This window comes from Elgaria multicarinata, chromosome 2, assembly GCF_023053635.1.
Source record: "Elgaria multicarinata webbii isolate HBS135686 ecotype San Diego chromosome 2, rElgMul1.1.pri, whole genome shotgun sequence".
NCBI classification, from domain to species: Eukaryota; Metazoa; Chordata; class Lepidosauria; order Squamata; family Anguidae; genus Elgaria; species Elgaria multicarinata.
This window is the reverse complement of record NC_086172.1, coordinates 120,525,533-120,553,389: the sequence shown is the minus strand read 5'-3', so window position 1 is coordinate 120,553,389 and position 27,857 is coordinate 120,525,533. Positions and strand designations below refer to the sequence as shown.

At 43.3% G+C, this 27,857-nt stretch overlaps 1 protein-coding gene across 2 annotated transcripts in view; it reads right to left on the bottom strand.

Annotated features, from left to right (window-relative positions):
• MAPK8IP1 (mitogen-activated protein kinase 8 interacting protein 1) overlaps positions 1-27,857 on the bottom strand; it is a 60,887-nt gene that overhangs the window by 8,893 nt on the left and 24,137 nt on the right. For both annotated transcript variants that reach the window (XM_063118827.1, XM_063118828.1), the window contains exons 3-6: positions 14,347-14,580; positions 4,264-4,345; positions 1,658-2,530; positions 359-434 (exon numbers count right to left, since the gene is read on the bottom strand). In XM_063118827.1, the coding sequence (XP_062974897.1) occupies positions 359-434; positions 1,658-2,530; positions 4,264-4,345; positions 14,347-14,580 (1,265 nt within the window). The remainder of the gene's footprint in view (positions 1-358; positions 435-1,657; positions 2,531-4,263; positions 4,346-14,346; positions 14,581-27,857) is intronic.

The following is a 27,857-nucleotide window of genomic DNA, read 5'->3' as shown; positions in this document are numbered from 1 at the left end:
CACAGTGCAATATCAGAAGTGCTGCTCATAAAAGATTTCAGGGACTACTTCCATGAATAGGGCACTCAGTAAATGGTTGTTTTCTCTGCAGAAGTAACTGCTGCAATTTTCTGCAATTTACATTGCTATTGGGGTTCGACTACATGTTTAATGTTAGCCAGCCACATCATAACCAGGTTCCAAGTGTGTTTGTTAGGTGTATCCCAATCTGAGATTGGCCACTGAGAACACTTTACACTTTAGGCTTCTTCCCTCCAATTCAAGTCACTTGTATTTGATGATACCACCACTGGGTGGGGGGTTATGGGGGGAGGATTGCATTGCCCGGGGCAGAGGGTTTTCCCTGCACTCGACTCACCTGAAGACAGCTCGGTGAGTCTGCTCCTGCTCCTCCCCATTGATAATACAAGAGAAGAGCCCGAAGGATTCAGCACCTGAAAATGAAGGGGGGAAAAGCTACAGCCACCTAATAACTCTCTCATTCAAACTGTGCAGACAACAGTTTGGTCCATCAGAAGTGCCTGACAATGATCTTAACTGCAAAACATGCCAACGCTTCTGCCCAGCCTTTTCCTGAGGAAATCACTGGAGAAAAGACCAAGCATATTTTGCCCTCTTGAGGGATACCTGCATCAGAGCAACCAGTAATCTGGTCATGTAGCTTCTTATGGTAGGGAACAATAGGCCGGAGACACTTTTCCCCCATCGTTGAACATGGCATGAGGGTTGTATTGTTGCTTATAGTGTGTACACGCCTCTCACGGTCAGCCTTGATAAAAGCAGGTTTTACAAGACTTCATAGTGTTTCAAAACCCTGCAAAATCGCTTGGTCAGAAGGGACAAAAGAAATGTGTGTACCCAAAGGGTAATAATGCTCATGTCATATTGCTTTCAACTCTCTTAAAAACTCTCATCTGTGTCCAACCCTGTTCATTCTTTTGATTCAGAAGACAATTAGATATCATCATTGCAGAGAAGAATGAAAACTTTCTAAAGCTCTCAAAACAGGGCATGTATAGAATTCCTCCCCACACTCCCTGCTTAATTCTGTCAGTGCTCTTTTTAGAAATGCTATTTTTCAGGTTCTGAGGGCTGCCATTTTAAACTCCCCATAGCCTTTAAGATTTTTAAAGATTGCAGACATCCTCAAGAATTGCCATTAAAAACAATAAGATGTGCTGCAGTTCTAAGAAAGCAATACGCCGTGGCTACACACGGTTCCGGTTAGGGAAGATTTGTTCCATATCATATAAGTTAAGACACCAACATTGGTACCAAGGGACTCTAAACACACTTGCGAGGTTCTTTCACTGTGAATTCAAGTTGCTCCAAAATAGTCTTCTCCATCCTACCTGGTGCCATCCAGTTGTCTTGGATGACAACTCCCAGCATTCCTGACCGTTGGCCATGCTAACTGGGGTTGATAGAAAACATTTGGAGGGCAGCAAGTTGGGGAAGATTTTCTGAGGCCATATTGGACAGTTCTTCTTGGAACTGTCACTTGTACTGCCTAACAACCTTGCCACGACCCATAGTGCACTGAGATTTAATGCCTGAGTAAGGGGGAACTGCCATCACCTTGCAGTGAAATTTCAGATCCCTCCCCACTCCCTCCATTCCAGTGCTCACTGGAAAGGACTCCTGCCCCAGCACTCACTGGAGGAGCGCGACCGGCCACTCATGAAGACGTTGAGGAACTTCTTGGAGAAATGGATGTCTGCCTCAGGTGTGGAGTCCTCAGAGAGACAGACAGAGTCCCGTTTCAAGGCATCCTCCTCATATTCCTCCCCGATGGCCGATTCATAGGGTGAGGAGACACAGTTGTCGTAGACGGTGGCCGAATCACTCTCGTCGCTGTAACCTGAGTAACACTGCTTCAGGCTAACTAGTTCCAGCTGCACATCCTCATCTACCACAAGCGTGTATTTGACTGAATCGTAGGAGAGGGCGCTGGTGTCAGAGCTCACCGATGCCCTCTGGAGGCTGTGGCAAGGCCGGTAGCCACCATTGCTGCTGCCATATACAGTCCTGGGTGCGTTCATTTTGTCAGGTGAGGACAAGTAGTCCAGCACCTCATCCTCCTCACTGATGGAGGCGTTGGGTTTTCCTGTCAGTTGTGGGTAGCTGGAAGTGTCTATGTCAGAGCTGATAGACATCCGGTTGTCACTGGACTGTGACATAAATGGCTTCTCAGACTCCAGGGGGTCAGAATTCTTTTGGACTGGTGTCAGGTAAATCTCCTCAGTGGCCTCCAGCCTCACATCTGTCTGGTAGCGAATGCGGTCCCGGTAAGCTTCTGGCCCCCTTGTCACGACCACAATGGTGGGATTCTGGGGTGGGGGACGGTTAGCAGCCTGCTGCTTCTCCAGTGCCCGGGAGGAGGCAACGCAGGCGGTCGCAACCTGTGTGGCCGCTGTACGCCGGCACGGGCTCTCCGTAGACGTGCCTCGATCTTTGGTGGAGGTTGTGCTGTTTTGGTGATTGACCTCATCACTCAGGCAAACGTGGTCATGGGGAGGGGTCTGCTCACCTATGGGTAGGCAATGGGGAGGGAAAGAGAAGAACACATACGACAGCCAATGAAACAACAACAACTGTGTTTTGGTACATCTCACACAGTTACTTCAAAGCAGTGTCAAAAACAGCTGTTCGACATCCAACGTCTCAAGGGACTAAATCTAAGGGGCTGAGCAGACACCGTGTAGCCTCTGGGACATGACATTGCCCACCTGAATGGACATAGTCAATAATGGATGCATTTTGTATCCCAACGCCTAAGCATTACCATTCACATCCAAAGTTGTTATAAAACCTTCCTTTTGGAATGGCCAGTATTTGGAATTGTACGTCCAAGACTAGAGCCAATTGCAAAGGAACCAGTTTCCAGGAACTGAAAGGTTCATGTTGAGTTTGTATCTCACCCAGTGTTGCAACTAGGTCATTTTAGTCCCTGAACTTAATGGTGTGGGTGGGTGGTGGTGGTGGTAGTGGCTTTAGACAGGCTTGTGAATTACTTAAGTTGTGAAGCACACAAGTAACGTTTCTCTTTCCTTCTCAGTCACCATGCTTTACAACTGCTTTTGCATTCCTTCTATGTAAGAACAGTTGATTTGAAACACTGATTTAACACTGATTTAAAAGCAAACAAACTTTGAGCATGTGCAATTTTGCATTTTAAGCTTACTTAAATCATAGCATGATCATGACTACATGAATAAAATGGAGCTTGCTTCTGATGCCCTCATGAACTGGACTGTGGAGCCTGGACGTTGGCCCCAAGGTCTAGCCCTAGCTGTACCACTGATGCTGCCCTTGCTCCATGTAGAAGGTGGCATAAATGGGTTTCTCCTTATTTTGTATCCCACCCTTACTCCAAGGAGCCCAAGGTGGAACACACGGGGTTTCCCCTCACAGCCACTCTGTGAGGTGGGTTAGACCGAGAGAGTGATTTACTCAAAGCCATCCAGTGAGCTTCACGTCTGACAACGGATTTGAATCAGGTCCAACAATCTATCCACCACATCACACTAGTTCTCGTGCTACAGATTCTCTTGAGTTGATGGAACAACAACAACAACAATTACCCACCTCTCCCTCTGGATCGAGGTGGGGAACAACATCAAATATAAAAAATACTATAAAATATATAAAACTGATTTAAAACGTATAAAACTAATACATTATTAAAATAACAGCCATTTTAAAATTCGACTGGGTAGACCTGCAGGAAGAGATCAGTCTTTATAGCTTTTTTTAAATTCAGAAAGACTGTTAAGTTGGTGAATCTCTCTTGGCAGGCCATTCCACAGTCTGGGAACAGCAGCAGAAGAGTTCCTCTGGGTAATGGTTGTCAGCCTAGTTTTCACTGACTGAAGTAAATTCTTCCCAGAGGACCTGAGTTTGCTGGGCGGATTGTACGGGAGAAGGCGATCCTGCAGGTAGCCTGGACCCAAACCATGTAGGAGCCAGTATATTAGTCGAGATTGGGAAAGAAGGAAGGAAAGAAAGGAGAGAGACAGAGACAGAGAGACAGAGAGAGAGAACTTGGTTTAAAGGATTGCATGCAGAGAAAGTAAACTCCCAAATGGCTCAGGTCCCACCAGTCAATTAATAAAATGATAGCATCCATTTCAAGATGCAGGCCAAAGTGAAAAGGCTCTAGAAGGATGTAGAGAGGAGGCCCAAGCGACAGAGAATGTAACAGCATGCAAAAGGGGAGAGATGGCAGAAAGAGAGCCAGCCTCTGCAAAGCAATGAACTCACCCGTTTTCAGAGGGGATGACGACCGGGACACTCGCTCCTGCCAACTGTGCTTTTTCCCCAGAGAATTGTTATTCAGCGTGTCCTGAGGAAAAGAACAAAGCGGCCTTGTAGCTGCAAGGGTAAACGGCGCATGGCACAAAGGGGGCCCATCGCTCCCCACCCCCGACTCCAGCCTATGGCCCTGCTCCCACCCCCTCCCTACCCACATCAGCCAGCTATTGTCTATGTGCACCGGGAAAGATGGCTATTGAGAGGGATCCAATAGCTAAGTCCATCTGCTGCTTCTGCATCTGCTGCTTGTTGCAGCCACTGAGGCCAGCTCCACTGTAGGCAAGGGCCAAACAGAAGCAATGGGGAGAAAACAGCAAAGGAAGAAGAAGAGATGGAGAAAGCCATGTGGGGGGAAAGAAAGTACGCTGGATCTCAGTGAAAATGACACCAAGGAACATTTTTTCCAGGACCTGTTTGCTTGGGTTACCCTGATGCAGGGATGCTGAATCAGCCTGCTGTTTAACTCGTACACTGCGGTGACTCACTTGACTCGCTCCGCCTCTATTGTCCCAAGTAGCCAAATATTTGGGAATTTACGCCCATTACTGATACTAAGAGCTTCTGTTACAACATCACACCCAGATTTCTCTGCCCCACGTAAGAGCCAATTAATTGGAACAGGACAGGGAAACTTTATTAGAGAGATTGGACATGGTGGATGAGGGATGGGGAAGACACAGGTTGGCAGCAGCCCCATCTCCCCTGTAATACCTGGATAGACCCTAACTAACAAGAGAGAGTTATATTCACTGGAAAATGTCATGGGGGCAAGACATTCACTGAAGCAACAAACATTAACCAAATCTGCTCTTTAAAAGTTCATGGCCTATGAATTCCAATACTCACATTTTAGGCATAATATTCAAGATGCTACTGCATTCCTTTCTATCCCCTCCAGCCTGGAATTCCAAGGCCTTGGGATCCTTCGCGGGCTGCCTTGCACTGTGTCAGAGGTGAGCAAGGCCTCTTGTACTCCTCATATCCATTTCAGGCGCCTTCTTCCCACTCTTCTGTCTGCTAAGCTGAAATCCTTTACCCACTTATCTGTGGGTAAGCCCCACTGGACTCAATAGGACTTATTTCTTAGTTAACATATATAGGATTGCACTGCTCGTGAGCAGGACCGGCCCTGTCATTAGGCAAAGTGATGCAGTCGCCTCAGGCAGCAGATGCTGGAAGGTGTCAACAAGGTGTTGGAGGGGAGAGAGAGGGAGCTTGCCCTAACCCCCTCTAAGCAAGTTTCAGGTATGGTGGAAGATGCTGTCCCATCTTCCACGATACCAGAACAAAAGATTCTACTACTAGTCCAGAAGGGGCACCATTTTGTCCTTTGCCTCAGGCAGCAAAATGTCTTGGGCTGGCTTGTCCACTCATGACTCATCCCTGGTACCATCAGACCCTTTGCGCATCCCACTGCCAGAGGTGGGATGCATGTCCCTGCTTTCTGTATATGTCCCTGCTTTCTTTCCCAAAGTGCAAGACACTCACTTCTTCCTTAACTTCAGAAGCAACCGACAGTGTGAAAGAAAGCAGCTCCATCGAGTAGGTTTTTCTGCTGCTGTACTGAGAGTGCTGCCTCCTGTAAAATGCCTGCCTAAACAGACATCTAAACTAAAGCCACTCAATTCTCACTGATCAAGCGCAATCAAGGTAGGATTTTGTCATATGCTAAGCAAGGAAAAATAAGCTTATAACAGACATTAGATGCTTGTGATTAATATAAGGCCATGAATGTCACTAGGGCACAGGCAGCTTCTCTAGAAATATGGGGGAAAGGATTCCTGTTTGTACAACTATTTGTAGCCTAGAGTGGATAAAATACTTTTTTAAAATTTCAAACAGATTTATTTCTTTTTAATTGGAAATATTACATTTATCCCAAAGAATAACGTTAAATAATTTGAATAATACAGGTAATCAGCAAAAGGATCCATTAACTTTTCTAAATTGGTTTTGAAAAACAAGTTATCTAAAAAAATATACAATGGACCTGTTCAGACAACATGCTAGGCACAGCTAGGCCGCTAACCCTTTTGCAGCAAATGGTTAGTGAGCATGTTTAAACTGTGGTTATGTACCCACCTTGGTTAGGAATGGTTTACACAACACACTAAATCATAATGTATAGCTCAAAATGCTTAACCATCGTGGCTTGGCATGTTGTCTGAACAGGGTCAATGTATCACCTCATACATTGTATAAAAAATACTCAGTTTAGGGTGCAACTCTAAACACACTTAGTTAGGAATAAGTCCCACTGAACTCAATAAGACTTACTTTTGAGTAGGTTTGCATAGGATTGCACTGTTAGTTGTAAGTTAACATGGTATAGCAGTCATATTTGCACCATTGTTTAGGAAGTATATGAAGAATATTAATGGAACACTTCATTTAAATAAATTACTTAAACCTGTATTTCCCCCACCCGCCCCCATTGCTGATTTAAACAACTGATTTAGGGAGGAATCCTAAGCTGCTCGGGATAGTGGCTGAAGGGCACTTGGAAGTGCAGCCCATTGGAAGGTCTGTTGGCGGGACATGCTCACAGTTGAAGGTGCCCTGGTATGCTTCTGCAAAGATCTGCTGGCATCTTCATAATGACGGGGGTGGTGTGTGTGTGTGCGTGTACACCTATGAAAACTGGGCATATCTTGGGTGGCTGAGGATTCATAGGATCCAAAGCCCCCTCAACCGCCCCGCCCCATGCAAACAGAAAAGGCTCCCAATGCTATACCAGCTCTGGGACTGGCATAGTTACTTCCCTCAATGGGAAGGGACAAGGAAAAAGATTCCCTGCCCCACCTCCCACTCGGCCACAGCAAGCTAGCAGGGCTATGGATGCTGAAGACGCATCCCTAGGATTTTTCTGCCCAATCACGAAGATTTAAATCAATATGCTCTGTAGTAGCTACCCAGTAGCTGTTCTTGGGTTTCAGCATGCAAGAAACCTGTGGGATCTTCAGCCTACATGATGCAATATGCAGAGCACACAGTGTACCAAGAGTTCGCCAGTCCTCTCTTCAGCCAACTGAAAGGGAGAAGCTGCTGCTAGCTGCCAATGTAGCTGCGAAAGCCAGTCTTGTGCAAAAGAGCCAATGTCCCTGTTTGTCTCTAGGTGACTCCTGGGAACAAGCCACCTGAACAGCTATGGAGTCAGCAAGCATTTCTGCCAATGCATGTCCCGAAGATGGGATAGCAGAAGAGGAAACAGTTCTTTTCTGCAGCCTCCCCTACTTGCCTAAAAAATGACCAGAGTGGAGGATTATGAGATCATACATTTGTGACCAGGAATCAACAGATCTCTTTCCAGGCATTGCACAACAACCTCAATATGGTGATTCATGTCATTCTGCATGATGAGAGACAAACTTGAAGCTATTATGATCCTGAAAGGGCGAGGGACAAGAGACAGTGGTTCTGAGAGTTCTTCCGCCAGATCCTTTATTATTCTAGGATGCAGTTCATCAGGCCCTGGAGATTTGAACTCGTTCAAAGAAATTAGGTGTTCCTTGACCATTTATTTATCAATCTCAAGCAATCCTGCCCCCTCAGCGTGTGCTTCACTTTTTCCAGGGGGGTCAAAGACCCGCTTTTGGGAAAAGACTGAGCCAAAGTAGGAATTGAGTACTTCGGCCTTTTCTTTGTTGTTGGTTATCAATTTGCCATCCTCATTAAGCAGTTGAACCATTTCTTTCCTCCTATTCACATATGTGAAGAAAGCCTTTTTATTGCTTTTAGCAATAAACAATCTCTTGGACCCAGCTGGACACCCCTTCCCTATTTGAAATAATGAGCCAATACAGGCAAATGTCAAGCAAGAAGGTAGTCAACCAAACCTGTCCAAGTTCCTTGTTTGCATTCTCAGGCCTCAATAACTGAAACTCATTTAATAAAACTGGACCACATGGTAGCCCAGACACCTCCACTAATGGCATAGCTTCCAATGTAGAGTCTAAATCATGACAGATGTGACTTTATCTTCAGAGCGTCTCACAAACTTGTCACAGTGTGCTACCAAGGTTTTCACTGTACTTTTCTCTGGGCCAGAATGTAACAGGCCTCTAATCATCTGAAAAACTCCAGTAGATGACACTGAGAAGATGCAGTGGTAGAGGAAAAGAACTCTTTATCTGTTACTTTCACCTCCACAGAATAGGCTTGACAATGTGCTCAATCTGTGTTCAATCAAATTTGGTTTGAGTTATCCTCCACCTGCGTTCTAGCCATCTCCCTTTTCGCTTCATTGCCGTCAGTTTATTTATTTATTTTATTTATTATTGCATTTATATCCTGCCTTTTTTCCTCCAAGGAACCCAAGGCGGCATACATAATCCTCTTCCTCTCCATGTTATCCTCACAACAACCCTGTGAGGTAGGTTGGTCTGAGAGTCTGTGACTGGCCCAAAGTCACCCAGTGAGCTTCCATGGCCGAGTGGGGACTAGAACTCGGATCTCCTGACTCCTAGTCTGACACTTTAGCCACTACGCCACACTGGCTCTCAGATTGGGTGTATACCAAGTGGCTGCCCAGCCTAAGAGGCTTCCTTACCACCTATCTGCCTTGATGCAATTTAGCATCTCTGCACTGCAATACAGTGATGCAGTTTAATGCAGTGTCAAAAGATTCCTACCACACCATGACATTTTGACACTGTGCCCAGTGAGCTTAATTCCTAAAGATCAACACAGTGTCTCTGGCAGGAAAAGAGATTTGGTTTTATGATACGATTATCAATGTTACTTGACATCAGATACAATCTGTAAAACAACAACTGGAGAAAACTGGACATGTGATTTTTGCAAAGGGGGATTTTTAATTTTTGTACATATATTAGAAAAGCCAGAGAAAGGGCATATTTATATATACATACATAAATAAAAGAGATAGGTTGCGATATCCCACGTGATCTTATAGCTTTATTAGATCACTTGAAAGGGAACAGTCACGTAGAATCCGAGCATTTTAATGCAGGAGGCTTAAATTGACTTTGATCCTCTTTTCTGAAGTTTATGTGAAGGGCTGACAATGGTTAAAGTGGAAGAAAAGCATCTGTAATCAGAATGAGCATTCTGGCCAATGCAGATTTTACATTTGCATTGCAAACTAAATTGAAGTCTCAACCATGTTAAACCTCTGTGTGAACACGCCTTTCATCTGGCGTTTTCTAAGGGCTGCTAAAATATGTATGCTTATAACTGGGGAGAAATCAGCATCTCTAAGCATATGCGACTAACATCATGGAATTGGGAATATTGTGGCTGATACCAAATGTACTAATTGGCTTGCATCTAATGTTGGTCTAATTTATGTCCCATGCTACTCTAAGCAGCACTAACATTGGATACAACCCGTTGGAGATTATCCAAGTCTGCCTATGCACCACTGATGCAATGATGAACTAGCGGTTAAAAAAGTAAGCAGAAACACTATTTTCAAGAATCAGGAAGGTCAATGTAGCTGTCCCGATTCAGAAGCAAGCGCTTCTGTTTGTTCGAGGGATTGTTTTTTGAATAGCTTACTTTTTGTTTTCTAAGCGGTGGGTCCCACTTTCCCAACAGAACAAGTGGGAGTGTAACAGCAGTACTGGATACTGCCCATTATATCCAAGTACAGTAGACAACATTATAAGCATGTTTAAAATGGTTCCGTTTAACTGGCTTCTAGAATGATAACCATAAAAACAATATTGTCCCTTTTGTGTGTGACCAATGCTAAAGTTTAGATTTTTAAAGCTAAATAAATAGGAGCTGGGATTTCAGTTCACAGGATGAGTCCAGAACTGAATGTCATGCATACATACATGTGTCAGAAAGTATTTTGTCTGAGTGGATCATCCATACACTTTGCTGACAGAAGATGTTGTGACCGTAGGCCAGATTCCTGAACTGAAGAAGTAAGGCACAGGCAAAAAGTATGGATATTTAACTTAGAAGAAATATACATATTGGCACCCATGGGGGTCATTCCTGGAAAAAAAACACCTCATGAATGCAAAATGTTGTACGGGAGGAGCTCGCTCTAAAATGTCACAGTTTGGATCCTGGAGGATTTTAGGCTTCATGGACAAAAACAATGTCTTGTTCGGACAGATTTTTTTACAAGGCAATTCCACCTTGCAACATCTTAGTTAAGTCTAGGAATTTGGCTTGCATTTCTGCTTCTTCAAGCCTTTTTTTTAAATTTCTGGGTCTGAAAGGGTTACTTGCAGACTCCATCTCTCTCTCTCTCTCTTTGCCAGTCTCTGCCTCCACAGTACCACATACAGCTGGTCTGACAGACCAGCAGAAATAGCCTGGAAAGAGGTCTACTGAAACAGCTGACTAGCCTGGAAACTCCTGCCTCTGTTCCTTTGGAAGCAGACAGTCCTAGCATCCAGAGTTTGTCACCGTTGTTGCTTCTGAACATGCAAACCAAAAAGGAAAAAAAATGTGAAATTTAATCTAGACATGTTATTCAGCTTTCCTTGTCAGTGAGAAGTGCAGTGAAGCAGACCCCAGCTCAGCAAATCAAGGCATACAAAAAGCCTAGCAGGGCAGTCAGGCAGAGGAAGAAAGGTAAATTATTGTCCTTAAACTCTGGGAAATGACTCATTTCTGTTGGCTTTTCCCAGCACATAGCCAAAGGGGGGCGGATATCATACCCTCAAGGGACCTAAGAGACAGTGAAATCATCCCTCTCTCTATAGACTAGAGGTGGGGGACCTTTGGCCAATGGGCCAAACCTGGTCCTCCGGGGCCTCTCAGAATCACACCAGTCCAAGAAGCTCTACCTTGTCCTGGCTTCACTTACTGTACAATAATGTATCCCACCTTTTCTCCTTCCAAGGAGCTCAGAGGAGCTGCGCAACAACCCTTTAAGGCAGAGAGGCTAAAAGTGAACGACTTGCACAAGACTACCCAGTGAGTTTCAGACAACTGGTGATCTGAATCTGGGTTTTCCAAGACCCACACTCCAGACAGCAAAACAATACATCAGCAGCAACACATCCTTCCTCAAGAAACAAACCTTGAGCACAGCTGCCCAGGGCTACCCATTTGTAAGATTTGTAAGCGTACAGCTAAAAATGTAAATGAGACAAGCACATATTTCAGAACACATCTATCAGATAGATACACTTATCAGAGAGTCAGGACTGGCTTCAAGACCCATTTCTCACAGTTAATCTAAGAACATATATACTGAGACATGCGAGATTCTGAAAGTGAATTCAGAGATATTTTATAATTATTATTTTTAGTAGTAAAATTTAGATTTATATTCTACCCTTTCTTCAAGAAGTGTATGGCTGTGTACATGGTTATCCCCATTTTATCATCATGACAGACCTCTTAGAAAGAAAGTGACTGGCCCAAGGTTATGTAGTGAACTTTATGGCCGAGTGGCAAATGGAACCCAGGTCTCTCTGGCTCTCGTCTGCTACTCTAACCACTACACATAGGGGGAAATTGTGTGTGTCAGGGGAAGGGTTAACCTCATCTGCCCCAGCACTCACAGAATCCCCTTTCCAACAGCTATGTTTGCCTTTTTTTTCTTTTTTAAAGTGGAAGATCCAGTCACAGACCTCCCACTAATTTGAGCTTGAGATACACATGTCTCAAAGTAAATGGAGGCAAGTCTGCTTGCTTGTGTTTAGGATAATCTTATTACTCGTAGGTGAACACAAGTGGGATATCTCTTGTGATAATTTCAGGGAGCAGCTGAGCTACCCACAACCCTGAGGGAATATTCCAGCCTGTAAGATGATGACAATAACTGGTCTTCATGCTTCACTCTCCTATGTAACTTAGTAGCACCTGAGGAACAGCTGTTATGAGAAAGTACTATCCTCTTTCTTCACACCAAGTCGTTCTGCTCTTCAGCTTGTGCTTTAATACTCTCTCTATTGTCAATTGCACAATGACACCATTTCCCAACCCCTCCTGCTCCCTCCACCCAAGTCTCCACCATCTGCCACACAGAGCAGCACCTGCCTTCCAGTGAGGCTTCCACAGCTAACGTCACTGGGAAAATCTTCTTATTAGTAAGTGGAGCCATATCCCAGAAGAACGTGTGATTAAAAATAGCCTCTCATGTATGTGGAACCTCCCTGGCTTTATAGACTAAACAAGAGAGAGGCAGATAAAAGGATTACAGATGGCCAGAGAGCGCTGCAAGTGACACTCCCAACCCCAGATGGAGAAGGAACATGGCAAACAGAGGGAAGTTAAAAGCACCCTCTGGTTTCACAAAACTCAGCCAAATAAACCACTCACACATTTCCTTTCACCTCTAAAAATGGTCCCTTTTCTTCCAGTCTCTTTAAATGCTTTCACTTAAGACAGTAAAAATACTCTTCATCATAAGGCCACCTGACTTTTCTAACAAATCTTTTGTCTCCTTTAGTATAAGGAAGTGAACTACAGTTTATGAAAGCTTATGCATAATAAATCTATTATTCTTTAATGTGCTGTAAGATTTTTGTGGGGGAGTGTGTATGTGTGTGTGTGTGTTTGTTGTTGACAGGCTAACATGGCTGTCCCTCTGGAATTTGTTTCCTCCGGTCAAACATTGTTTTCCGTTTTCTTTCAAGCAAATCCCATTTATTCATGCCTCTTATGACAAGCAACCTCACTTATGCTCCTAATTGTGTTCAGGGAACATCTTTCCTGAGAAATTATTCCTCTGATACAAAAGGTTATAAACAACTCGAAGAAGGCCCTACAATCCTCTGGGGCCAGTCTCAGGATCTCTGTGCCCTCCTTTTAGAACTTCATTCCCTAGGCACAAAACACAGCATTGTACAATTCTATACCTACCCCCATAGGAAAAAAAGAGCAAATGGACGGAATATGCATACTGCATGCATTATAAAATTAATTATTCTTATGCTAGAGGAACTAGACACTGAGTTTTTTGTATTCATGCTGAGAATTCCTGGAAAAAACTCATTCTCCAGAATGATTGGTTTCAGGGTGGGAAGGGCTCAAAGAGTTGTTCTGCAATTGTTTGATACACTCCAGCCAAAAACATAGGGAAGTATTTGACCAACTTCCTAGGCTGTGCTCCTATGCACACTTACCTGAGAGTAAGACTCAATGAACACAGTAGGACCTACTTCCAATAAACATGCATAAGCTTTGGCTAATCATTTCTTCCCATGCCACACTCTCTGGCACACCCAAAAGCACACACACCATGAACACAGCCTCAATTCACCAGCTATGATGTCATCACAGACAAAAGTCTCCTGAAAAAGGGATTAGCCACCTCCAGACTGAATAGTACACAAAACAGAACCCTAACAGGGGTAGCCGCTATTCCTGGGAATGTGGTTTCTTCTGTCTAAACTGTACCCATCGAAAGGAAAATCCGTGCCTCCTTAACTCATCAAGCCTTGATCCAATTCATATCTTGCCAGCTCTCAGCTCAGGAACATATTTTATATGGAAGGAACATGTACCTCTGGGCATATTCAGAGTACACTCTTCTCACTACTAACAGTTCCCCATTCCCCTGATCCACCCACCCCACATCTTGGATTGTAGAGCAGCACTTTCAGGTAAAGGCAGGGACTTCTATAGATGCATGAGCTCCAGAAGCTTCCTTTTCAGAAATCAAGTACTGTGTAACCCACTCTTTCCCCCTCTAACCCAAAGGTCTCTTGCTGCACCTAAAACCCTCATTTTGTGGGGACAGAAAGCATGCGCAGCTCCAGAATCTTCCAAAGGGCCGCTTATAGATAACCAACCCCAGCACATTGTAGCCCTCAAGTGAGGCAACTGACAGGAAAAAGAAACACCAGGAGATTAGATGCTTGAATTTAGGGAGAAGCAGATGTTTTAATTATTTTGCAGCCACTGCCTTATTTCTGAAAGGAAAAAGGAAGGTGGGTAAAAGAATCAGGGGGGGGGGTCTCCTCCTTCCCTTAGTAATGAACGGGAGCATTAAGTAGCGGTTTGTTGTGGAAAAGGATGGAGGAAGGTCTCCAATCTACTCATGACTGGGTTCCATGCAGTCCCCTCGCCCCCTGCTTCTTCACCCTAGGGACTCACCTGTGTCCGAGGCACCTGTGGGAAGAGATTGAGCGTTGTGGGCCGCTTGGGTCTGTAGGTATCCATGGTAACTGGCGGGGGCTCCTTCTTAATCAGCTCAGGCGCCGTGCCTTCTTCGCCAGGGGTCTCCCCAGTTGCATCAATCAGGTCTAGCTGAAGCATCTCCGCCTGGAGCCGGCTCGCCTCCCCTCCGCCCACTCCCAGAACACTACTGGCCTGCAGATTCACATGGCTCTGCCAGGATATGTATATGAGAGAGAGAGAGAGAGAGAGAGAGAGAGAGAGAGATCATGAGACTAGGAAGCAGGGGGAGGAGGGGGAGAAAGAGAGGTCAGGCAGTCATGTCGCATCTCATCAGCAGCCGTCACCATCCAGGGGGAGCAGTAGGAGAGACGAGGCGAGGCGAGAGGTATGAGCAGTCCACTGCTGCCGTTTAGCTTTCGAAAGGACAGCAGGATAAAATGATCAAGACTCCAAACTAGGAACAAAACGGTCGATTTCCCACCACATGCCAAAGATTCCCGTAAAGGTACTTATTTGCAAAACCATCATTATCCTCTGTAGCAATAATTGGCAATGTGAAGATCCACTCCCCCAGCCACACACACTTTATAATAAGATTTCTATAGTACCAATCCAGGGAAATGCAGATGGAGGTTCACATGACGGAACGCTCCGCCATCCTATCCATCCCTGCACATAGAAAGCGAAATATCAGGGAGAGGGAAAAATATCAGGCAAAATAACTTGCTATGCTAGTTTTCTGAGTGCAGATATATTTCATAATTTACCCTGTCAATTCTTTCATCATCATCCCCCCCCACCCCAATTTCCCATCATAATTTTAGCAGTGGCGCCTTGGAATGTCATCCCGGTAGTCTCACCTGGCACCCACATGGCAATCTTTTTGGCAAAAGGCAAAACTGCTCTTCGTTGTGAACATTTTTAACCGCTAAAGATTTTATTTGCTGTTATATTATGTATTTTTTAATATAATAGACTGTACACCACCCTGAAATCAACACAGGTTAAAAGGTGGTGTATAATTGCTTTTAAAAAGTAATATATAAAATAAATATTTTTCTACCTGCAGCCTAAAGCTGAATAGCCCACAGACACAGTTTATCCACAAGCCCAAAATATTTCGCTGCCCAATGGAAGCCAGCAAATAGTGCATTCCACCCCACCCTCATACCCTGGTCAAGTTACATTGTGCCCAAAGCAAGTCAGGTTATTTGGTACCTGAGACAGAATATCACATAAGTGCTTCCCCTGGCTTAAAAATACGATAGTAGTAAATTAAATATCATTTTGCTGCTTATTCATGACACAGAATAACGGGCTCAGGTTAAAGGAAGCCAGATTCCAGCTGGACATCAGGAAAAACCTCCTGACTGTTAGAGCAGTACGACAATGGAATCAGTTACCTAGGGAGTTTGTGGGCTCTCCCACACTAGAGGCCTTCAAGAGGCAGCTGGACAAGCATCTGTCAGGGATGCTTTAGGGTGGATTCCTGCATTGAGCAGAGGGTTGGACTCGATGGCCTTGTAGGCCCCTTCCAACTCTGCTATTCTATGATTCTATGACACCCTAAATCAGATGTTTAAGATGGCTGCCTCATCCTGCCCAATGGTAGGGCAAGTTCTCCACAAGTACATGTGATTGATATATGTGATCAGATATTCTAACTGAGAAAGTTTAGATAAAAGATTTCCTGACTTAAATTACTGCAGTTTATTTTAAAACTTCTGAAGTAAGAAGATAGGCTTCAAGCGGGAAATGTTGTGTAGCCCCAAGATGGCAAAGCTGCATATATTCCCCTAAAGAAAAAGCAGGCACTTCCTTCCATCTCTAATCCGTCCTGTCGATTTGAAAATGGCAACTGTCTCATTTGCTCGTTATTATTTCAGGGAGTACAGTGGTAGCAGACATCCTGTGATCTGAAGAGCAGTAAGGGCCATTTCAAACACGACAAAATATGTAGGAAATGGGAAACCTGTGTGTGGATTGTCACACTGTGGGCATAAGCTTTCAAGGACTACAGTCAACTTCATCAAATCCAAGTTCCTATATATAGTGAAATACAGATGGGTGTGAATGTCATATTGATCTACACAGAGGTTTCAGACTATCCTGTGTGGGAATGTTTGTCAAATTTCTAGTATATCAGCAATCCAAAGTTGGGCTTTTTGCAGGATAGCAAGTTCCGGAAATACACAAAACTGATCCTGACTTCTGCTGCCACCTATCGGACACTGCCTAGTTCAGCAAGAATATCTAAGGAAGTAAGCTGAGGCAAATGAGCATGGCAAGTATTCCTGACACCATTAAGGCATTCAGTACTTTGGCAAAACCAGATCTCCATATTATCTTCACTGATCATTCTGAAAACATAAATATTGTGTGCTGAATCAGACTTTGACACAGGAAATGCTTTTCTTGGTGTCTTTCAGTGGTGAATAGAAAGATCTTAAATATTAAGAAATAAACCACTGGTGCTGCTGTAGTATAACTTCAGGCTTAGAGCCAACCATATTTCTAGGGCCCAGAGTGCCAAAGAGTTGGAAGGATCTAAAAGGCACATTGAGTTGTACTCCTCCTGACACTTTTTCAGACTACACCAGGAGCCAGAAGAGAGCAGATGTACCACAAAAGAGTTCCAGATTACTCAAGCAAGCAAGCCAAGCCAAGCCACATAACACAGTGGAACACAGCCCTCATTCTTGCAGGTTCAGCATCCAATCTGATCTGGAGGGGAATTCCTTCCCTACCCCACAGGTGAGCCAAAGTTACAAACCATTCCTTCCCAAATACCATTTACTGCAATGCAAATCTATTGCCATCAATATCGTATCTCTAAAAGAGGATGTGGCAGTTGCTGATGGAACAGAGATGGGGGAAGACATTCCATCTGTCCATACTCATAAGCACATAGGAAGCTGCCTTACAGCAAGTCTGACCATGGGTCCATCTAGCTCAGTATTGCCAATACTGACTGGCAGCATCTCTCCATAGTTTCAGGCAGGATTCTTTCCTAGCCCTGCCAGGAGATGCTTGTGACCGAATGTGGGACCTTCAACGTGCAAAAAGCATGTATTCTACCATTGAGCTACAGCCCTTTCGCAAGAGAAGCCCCTCAGTCGCTCCCAAGCGAGCCCCTTCCCCAACATCCCGAATTCAGTAGAATGCAACTCCCAGAGACTTGCAGACAACAGCCCTTTCAAATATATGTATTTTCGCATCCAATCCTGGGAGATCTGTAGGCTGAGGACATGAATAGTTGCAGGTTGGCTGGCTTGGTCACTGGGAATGAGCGGTCATGGACCTGACCAAAACATAATGATTAATGTTGTTTCATGTTTTCCTGAATAGGCAATTTCCCACTAACAACAAAAAGTAGGGGCTGAGAAACAGACAATGTGGAATTTTGAATTTAGAAAGTAAGAGTGCATGCTGAGAGTTTCTTGTTGGAGTTACGTGAAACTAGAAGCGGACTGTTTTTTGTGTGATTCGCTTGGTTTCAGAAGGCTACTGCCTTCATGTCTTGTTTGGGGGCTTCCCACAGGCATCCGTCTGGCCACTGTGGGAAACGAGAAGCTGGATTACACAGACCTTTGGCCTGATCCACTTTTCCTAAGTTCTTAAATAATACTCTTGAGCACCCAACCTACTTATTACAGTATTGCTTTTGGACTCTTGGTGGAGCAAACCTGAACAATTACGACACCAGTTGAATGCATCTCTTATGGCTTGTTAAGTTACTAAGAACCCCACCTGGGTTTGCAGCAGGCAGCAGAAGCGGAAGTCTTATTGCACCCTTAGTGACCCACCAAACATGGCTGCTGGGCTAGGTTAGGTTTGGTGGATCACATGTTGTGAAGGCCTGCTGCAAGCTATTAACCTCTTTACCTTTATGATGCACTGCCAGGTAACTTTTAAATAATATTTTACTATTCTTACTTAAAATGCTTCCAGCTTCTGGGATTCATGAAATACATATAAGGACATAAGAAGTGTCGTGCTGGATCAGACTGAGGGTCCATCTTGTCCAATACTCTGTTCACACAGTGGCCACAACGTGTTAGCATCCTTTAATTAGCAAGTCTTCCTTTAAATATTTTGTCAGATTTAAATATTGGTTTCTGAGATATCTTTTTTAAGACCTCAAAAACAATCTTGTGCCTCTGGTCATTATTTCTGTGCCATCTAAAATCTTCTTAGCCAAAAAGTCAGTTACCTCATCCTTTGATTATTCCTTGGCTCTGATAACAGGACACACACACACACACACACACACACACACACACACACACACACACACACGTACGTGTGGGTGTGGGTGTGTTGTAGTCCTGCATAAGGATGCCTATATCAAAGAAGTGTTGTTAGATAGCCAAGTAGTGCTAAATAATATTCCTTTTTTTTTGCCTGAATTGCTTTTCTAAGCAAGTAATAATAGTGACATAACAGCTAACCCATTTCAAGTGCATCACCTATGTTAGTAATCCATACAACCTGGTAACACAGGCCAGGCAGCAACAGTAGAAAAGGGGTTAAAGCTGAGATGAGAGTGCCGTTGTGTAAGATCAACTAGTGTATTTGTGGCTGAGGTGAGTTTTGAACGAGGGGCTTCCCACAGTCCAGTCTCATCCATGAAGCCTTAGTAACTAAGCTACACCAGCTGTCAGATCCTTCATTATAAATGGTCCATTTTCCAATGTCTAGATTTATGTTCTTTAGCAAATATAGATTTAGCAGTATGCACTCTATTGAAGCTGCACTAAGAATTGCTTCATCATGACTTCCATGGGCAAATGGATCATTCAGATGTTTTAATTCTAGAACTGAAGGTTATTCCTTTGCTTTTGTTCTGTGCAAATTTCTGTAACTCCAGATTCACTGTCCTTCCATAGCATCATTTGCCTTTTAGAATTTTAAATTTTGTATACTTGTTTTAATCTTAATTTTAGAATTTCTGTAAACCACCCAGAGAGCCCTAGCTATGGGAGCGGTATATAAGTGCAATAAATAAATAAATAAATAAATAAATTTAACCAGAATATGATTTTGTAGCTCTTTGTTTTTGAGTAATTCCTGAATTCCTGATCATGTGCTGGGATCACATCAATGGAAAATCTAGACTTTCCTCATCTGCTCTATGTAGCTTGGAGTTTCAGTCTCAGTACTTTCTTCTCTTTCCGATTCATATTATTCCTGATGATAGAGCACGCATCTTTAGCACATTCATATGCATGGCTAGTCACCACTTGCCTTGGGGGATATGGGCTGTGAATCATCAAGCTGTCTACTCTACAAGCTGCACTTAAGGACTGCAGCTGCACTATTAAGTAATGCACAGAGCCCAACACCAAGATTCTGTCTAGAGATATACATTATCCAGAAATGCTGAAGGCCTGGAAAATAATGTATGAGTTGTGGAGGCAACAAATTATCTACAATAATTAATTGTTTTCAAAACGAAGTTCTACACGTTTGCAGTCCTTCCCTATTAACTGGTGTGTACAAACATAAGAATTTTAAATGAGGCACAGGTATTGTTATTCCAGCACATCATCTTTATCAATTGTTTTTCACTGGTACGGCGAACTAATAAAACTGATTATGCAGTGCAACCCCTTTATGGAATAACTTCCATCACAGGATGCAGAATAACAATATTAGATAAAACTTTACACTAGGAATGGACAGCTGTACAGTCTGATGTGGGCAGAACTATTTGCCTATACAGCAAGCTAGAAGTGTCATTATGGTAACCACAGAGGCAGCTAGGTTGATGCAAACATCTGGGAAACAGCTGTTAAAGTGAACCAGCAGAACAGCAGGTTGGATATGTCTTCCTTGCCTCAAATCCAATAGCTTTATATTTTGTCTCCATGTGCCAATTTGTGCAAGAGCCTGTCTATGCATATGTTTAGGACTCGTATATTAAATGAAACTTGTATTGGGAGACCAGATGCGAGAGAGGATGGGGCTATGGGTACATGATAGAGATGCCTAAAATTATGCATTGTGTGGAGAAAGGGGAGATTTCTCTCCCTCATAATAATAGAAATTGGGGTCATCCAATGAAATAGAGATGGGAGGTTCAAGACTTGATGAAATACTTCTTTTAACAGCACATTGCTAAACTGTGGAATTTACTGCCACAAGAGGTAGTGATGGACACCAACTTGGATAGCTTTAAAAGGGAATTAGAGACGTTCATGGAGGGTAAGTCTGCTAGCCGTGATGGCTACACGATACCTCCAGTATTAGAGGAAGCATGTTTCTGAATACCAGTTGCTGGAAGCTGCTATGACATTCATGTTTTGTTGTGGGCTTTCCATTGGTATCTGGCTGTGGATCAGAATGCAGAACTAGACAGGCCTTTGGTCTGATCCAGCATAGCTCTCTCTATGTTGTTAAATAGAGCTCCTGTGCCTTGAATGATAAGGTGGAAGCTGGAATTTTGGAGGCAAAGCTTGCCATGATGTCTTAGTGCTGTTGTAATCATAAAAGCTGTGTCTGCTGAGGACCAACCCCCTCCAATCCAATAGTGTTAGGCAGGCGAAAAAATCCTCAGCTTTGCAGATGGTTGCATAAGTTTTGACCTCCTGTGATGACAACATCAGAGCTGAAAGGGATCACTACTACTACTACTATTACACACTCATTTATCTTCAATAGTCTGCTAGGCATATGTGCTAACTGGTATTGCTTAAAATCCACATTGGCAAGAGGACTCAAGGATGGGGGAGTGAGATTTGAGAAGAGGTTTAAGGGAAGGAGAGTGAGATAAGAACAGAAGATGAGTTGTGATGAATCAGACCAAAATCCTTGAATCTATTGAAGGTAAATGAGTGTGCAGTAGTAGTAGTAGTGATTCCTTTCAGCTCTGATGTTGTCATCACAGGAGGTCAAAAATTTTATGCAACCATCTGCAAAGCTGAGGATTTTTTCGCCTGCCTAACACTGTCCATTCCAATTGCGGTATTGTATGTTCCAGGCAGCCATTCAGTCCCAATTCTCCTTCAGAACATCTGTAGCAAGCTTGAACTCTGAAAGAGTGTCAAAGCACTGTCGCTCTGGCACAGATGTCGGTGTGTGTTAAAAAAATAATTCAGCTGTCATGTTCTGGCATTCAGACTCACTGTTTATTTTAGTGAAGGGTTTTTCTGTGGGAGGGAGACCAGATGCAAGAGAGGATGGGGCTGCGGGTACATGACAGAGATGCTTAAAATTATGTATGGTATGGAGAAAGGGGAGATTTCTCTCTCTCATAATAATAGAAATTGGGGTCATCCAATGAAACAGAGATGGGAAGTTCAGGACCTGATGAAATACTTCTTTAAACAGCACATCACTAAACTGTGGAATTTATTGCCACAAGAGGTAGTGATGAACACCAACTTGGATAGCTTTAAAAGGGAATTAGACACGTTCATGGAGGATAAGTCTGCTAGCCGTGATGGCTACACGATACCTCCAGTATTAGAGGAAGCATGTTTCTGAATGCCAGTTGCTGGAAGCTGCTATGACATTCATGTTTTATTGTGGGCTTTCCATTGGTATCTGGCTGTGGATCAGAATGCAGAACTAGACAGGCCTTTGGTCTGATCCAGCATAGCTCTCTATAAGTTCTTAAACAGAGCTCCTGTGCCTTGAATGATAAAGTGGAAGCTGGAATTTTGGAGGCAAAGCTTGCCATGATGTCATAGTGCTGTTGTAATCATAAAAGCTGTGTCTGCTGAGGACCAACCCCCTCCAATTCTATAGTGTTATTAAAAGTACAGCTGCCTTATGCTTTGTGTGCATGCTTTGCAAGAATTGTACCCCTGGGTGGGAGCTTATTAATCTTCAATCTACAGCCATCCTTTATACAGCATGATTTATAGGCTGATAGTTTTAAACCAGCTTTCCCCAACCTGGTGCCCTCCGTAAGTTTTGACTCCAATTTCCATCAGCCCAAGCGTTAGCAGGGGACACTGGATTGGGGAAGATTGTCTTAAGTGATTACTTCCTTTGCCAAAACAGTTATGTTTCCTGTTCCATTAATACTAGTGTATTTTATCCATTTCCAGCCTTCTGGAGCCACATAACAAGAACTAATGCACTCAGACTATATTAGATCACATTCTTGTTCCTCTTTTTCACATATTATGTGAAGACATGCCATGCATGTCTTCTGAACCTTTTTCCTTGCCCAGGAACTGGAAATATGAAACACATGAGGTAGGAAAGTTTACATTTTGAGCAGGTATTGATGTCCATTATTGCTTTATCTGATTCCACATATATTTCCACCAACCCCAGAATTAATTAGCCAGTAGTTCATCACTACTGGCTAGATTAATTCAATTTATCTTCTTATCCAATAGACTTTCTTCAAAGAACCAAGTAGTCTACCAGTATCGTGGTGGCAATGACTTTGCCAAGCCCTCATTCTGCTAGATGTGCCTTTGGCCTGGCCTGAGCTAGGGAGCAGTATGGGGAAGAATTGCACTGAACCAGTTTGGGAGAGAATTTTACATTTTTCCAGAGACGTTACCAAAGGGCAACATGGAATGAATACATGGTCAGTCCCAGAGCAGAGGCTTAAGAATGTTAAGATCAAGTGGGCCTGCCATAAAATGTTGCAGTGTGTAGCATTCCTGTTCAGGGTGCCAGCCAGCAAGCTATGTTCTTTCCCAGGCTATTCCACTGCATCCTGTCCCACAACTCTTGTAACAGCTGGTCAGCATATCGAGGCCACTGAGCATGCTCAGTTCTCATTGGATTGTTTTTGGGTTTTATTCATCACTGGGTTTTATTCCCCCCTAAGAATTTTTGTTTGTTTGTATTTCTACATGCCCTGGGGTTCCTATGAGCCTCATCATACCTCCCTTGGATTATGTTATTCAGGATACATAAAAAGTAGCACTCAGAAAATGAAGTTCACTATTAGTATATTTTATAAAAAGAGAGCCAAAATAGGCTCACACTCACTCCCCTGAGATACATATGATTTGGTGTACCCCGAGAGAGAGAGTTCAACTCCTACAAAATGAATTTACTGTACCCATAGGCTGGGGCTACATAATAGGGCTAAAAACTGCATATAGCTTTTGTTTTTTAACTGTTTCCCTTCCGTTACCCAGTGGTTCTCCCCTATTCTTAACAGTTGCTTATTTTATTTGCAAGCACCTCTCTGCAACAAGGCTCTGTTACAATTTCCGAAATCTCAAACAAGCATCAAAACTCAATGAAGATCTTGTTGGGTTTAATATAGTTGCTTGGGAAGTAGGTTTTAGGTAACCCATTGACTCTACAAAGGCAACACTTCTTTTTTTCTAATTCTCCTACAGGCACATTGAAGGTATCCAGGTTCAGAGCCAGCCCTACCATTAATCAGTAAGGTTGCTGCCTTAGGCAGCAGATTATGGATGTCATGAAATGGCAGGAAATTGTGGGTTACTTAATTTAATGTTTGTTTATTTATTTATTTATTACATTTCTATACCGCTCAATAGTTGAAGCTCTCTGGGCGGTTCACAAAAATTAAAATCATAGTAAGACAATCAATAACAATCAAAAATGTTATTGCATTTTTATCCCAGGGAGGAGAAAAGGTGCTTGTGGGATTGGCTGTGCCAAAATAACATGGGTGACTTTCAGTACTGTGCAACTTGACTTGAGTGGGTGGCACCGTTTCCTGCTCTACCTCAGACAACAAAATATTTTGGGCCAGCCCTGCAAGAGGAGTTTTCTTGTAGCTCCAAGTATTTGGTATGTGTATGTGTGTGTCAGAGCCTTGACACTTGCAAGCAGGAAGTCACCCATATGTCTCTGGAGAGCAGCAGGGATGATTGGGACCTGTGATACCAGATACCTTTTAGAAAGCACACTTTTCCAAAGAGCCAAACATGTGGATGCCAAGCTGTCTTACTATTCTGGCCCTGACGATTCTGAAGCAGATATGCTGGCGGTATGCAACAAAATTCACATTTTTGCAAAATTGTTTGTCATTTTGTTGTCACATCTCACAACTAGGTTTGGTTTCCAGTCTTCTTCAAGCTCTTCAACGTATATATATATATATTCAGAAATGATCTTATACACAGACTGTGACTGTGTATAAGCGCATTTAAGCTTGGGTGCTCTTCTCAGTAAACAAATACTATCTCTAGTTTTACCTTGCATGAACTTTCTCAAGTGTGCTGTTTTTAGTCTACCATCCTGGAATTCTCAGGGTTTTATGCAGCTGACATTTGAAGAACTGAAGATTTACTGTCCATGTTTTAATTTCTTATCCTCATATGCCATGTTCACTTTGAAACATTGTAGGAGTATATTTTCTATCAATGAAGTGGGTATGTGATCCATTCATACAGAGGTTGCTTTCAGCTGGGGCTACCTAGAGCTTGGCCCCAGAAGCTATTTCAAGTATAAGGACTCAGCCCTGGGCCATATAAAGTAAACAGAATCATAGGATATTAGAGGTGGAAGGGGCTTTTAAGGCCATCGCGTCCAACCCCCTGCTCATTGCAGTAATCCACCTTAAAACATCCCTGACAGATGGCTGTCCAAATAGAAAGAATACTTCTGAGCATGTGTTAAGTGCCTTCATCTCACCCCAGATATCAGAGAGCAGGCCTGTCAGGCTGACTTGAGTCCTCTTGGAACCTCTTGTTTTAGAAGTTAACAGCCCCTTACAATAAAACACACACTGCCGAACATCATGTAACATGTTTCAAAACACCATCTTCTATCTCCTTTCCCAATACAAATATAGCAGATTCAATGGAGAGAAAAAATGGATGATGAGATGCTCCGGAGCTGTATTTATTCATGTCAGAAAATTTAATCTTAGTTGAAAAACAACTGGAGGGGTTCCAGCTTTTCCCCAATATAGTAGCAACTGGTCCTCCTGCTTCTATCTAGCCCCTCTCTCTACAGTTGCCAATCCCGATATCATGCCTTTTCTTTGAAAAGCTCTGAAGCAACAAGGGTATTTCTAGATGGAGGGCGCCTGGTGCTACTACTTAGAAGGCAGCTCTTCTACCTTTTTCTCCTTAACAAATTTTCTGCAGTAAGAAAAAAGACGGAAGAAGCAGTGGGGAAAACGCAGCAGGGTTATGAGTGGAAGACACTATTTGCCCCCCCTCCAATAAAATCCCAATGAATGAGGTAGGGCAATAAAAGCACCCCAAGAGAGAGTGTCTAATTCCTGTGGCTCCAGCTGAACTGGCAAACTTTGCCCACCCTCATCACCCAGTGCTGCAGCAGTAAACAAACTTCAGTTCTATCCCACAAATGAAGCTGCTTTATACCGATTGAGACCACTGGTCTATCTAACTCGGTATTGTCTCCAGCAGTGTTTCCTAGCCTGATGCCTTCCAGATGCATTTGAGTGTGACAGCATGGGGATGCTGGGAGTTATAGTCCAACACATCTGGAGGGCACCAGGTTTTAGAAGGCTAGTCTATACTATCTGGTGGTGGCTCTTCAGGATTTCAGACGGGGGTGTTTCCCTGGTCTACCTGGAGATGCCAAGGAGGGTTACAAGCTGAAGATGTTCTACCTGCAAAGCAGGTGCTCTACACCGAGTTATGGTCTCTTCTCTTGGAAAATATGGGAGTAGGTTAGGGGAATGGACCAATGGAATGGCAGGTCCTCTTTAGGTCCTTTGCAACTTCAAGGGCCAGGCATCATTGTTCCCAGCGCTAACAACCAAAAGGCATTGTGAAGCTGTTCCAGCATTTTCTCCTTAACAGATTTTCCAGGGTAAAGAAAGACAGAATTGGTGGGAAAACACAGGAGGGTTACAAGTTGAAGACCATGTCACATGGATCCTCCATAAAGTTCTGTGAATGAGGCGGTGCGATGGCATTATAAAAGCCTCGTCTGAAGCACCCTTAATATCCCAGATTGCAAGGTCTGTGCAGGAAGAAGCACCAGCAGAACCAGCAATGGCTGTCCCTCCTGCCCTGCTAAACAGGAACATTATATAGTACCACCGCAAAGACCTCTATTCCAGAAACTCAGCTGTAAGGGAGTTGAAACATCCTATGACCTGCTTAATTTATGGGCTGGCCCTGGTGATTTTCTGCAAATGGGATGTATTGCTGGTGCTTGAGTTTTGAATACAGTGAACTGAATTCTCATTGATTCTCTCTCTCTCTTTTCCATTAAGAGATGCCCCTTTGGGGATTTTTTTTTTTAAATTGGGCTTATTACGTGTACAGCCATTAATTCATATTTTAGCAATTTCTCTTTTGTGTCTTAGGTATTTTTCTTTGAGGCTGTGATCACTCTTCCCACCCCCACCCCCACACTTTTCTCTCCCTTCTCAGTACATTGTTGCAAAGTGGCTGATTAAACAACATATTCATCTCATCAGTGTCCATATACTCTGTCCAGGTGTAACACCATTGAAGTAGTTTCCTAAAATATTTGCATCCTTCAACACAATTTCTTCCAGGTTTGCACCCTTTTTGTGTTCTTCATATGTCCTTTTGTGCTATGTCTCAAAACAGTGTGGCTCTTCCACAACCAGCATGTTCCAAATGTTGAAGTGTAGAGTTGTTAATTAGAAGGTCCCCATTAATTCTTTTTCCCCGGGCCCTGAAATGTTCCCTATATCATTTGCAGAGAACATACTTCCTCTGGCAACAGAGAATCTCCTAAGCTTTTCTTTGCATCTTCACAGCTTTCTCCCCCTCTAGCACAGAATACATAATAAATGCACCACATTTGTACCTTTGTTATTAAAAACCATGCAGTTCTTAAACTTGTACAGTTTCCTAGTTCCTTTGGCTTTTACCGACCTCTCAAATGGCTGTTTTGAACCTCTTCCAGGCTGCCTCAACATTCCATGTGATATTTAAGTCTGCCAGAGGAGATTTACTTTTGTCAACAGAGAGGTGCCACATAACCACCCCCACCCTCAATTTTATTTTATAAATTTCACTTATTATTAATGATAGGCCCCATTAGTGTTTTGGCAGCCTGAATATTCTGGCACCAGCATGGCCAGTATAGTACTGGTGGGAATCCTAAAGCAGAAATTACTTTTGGATCCTCCCAGATATAATGTTGCTCACTGGCAATATAGAGGTACATAGTACAATGCTAATTTACAAATGTTTTATTTAGTTGTTTCCCACCAGTGTTGGTGGAGTCATTGTTTATACCACTCCTACAGCCTCTAATAAGTCAGCTCTGTGGGTTCATTTAAAATGTATTACAGTATATTAAAACCTGAGGTGCCACCACCGTAGTGCAGTGGAACATTTTTCACGTGACAATTATAGCACCTCAGGTTTCACATAAGGAAATGTTTCTATACGAAATCCGAACCAACTACCGTACAAACAAACATCACCTCTATAAGACCAGACCTCAAATAGAATCACAAAGCTCTTCCAGACAATAGCTGTTCTCTCTGGTTTCAATGCTCAGCTGTGAAACATGTGAAAGAGAATGCCCCTGAGGATGTACAGAGTTCCTCTCCTAACAATTGATTAAACATA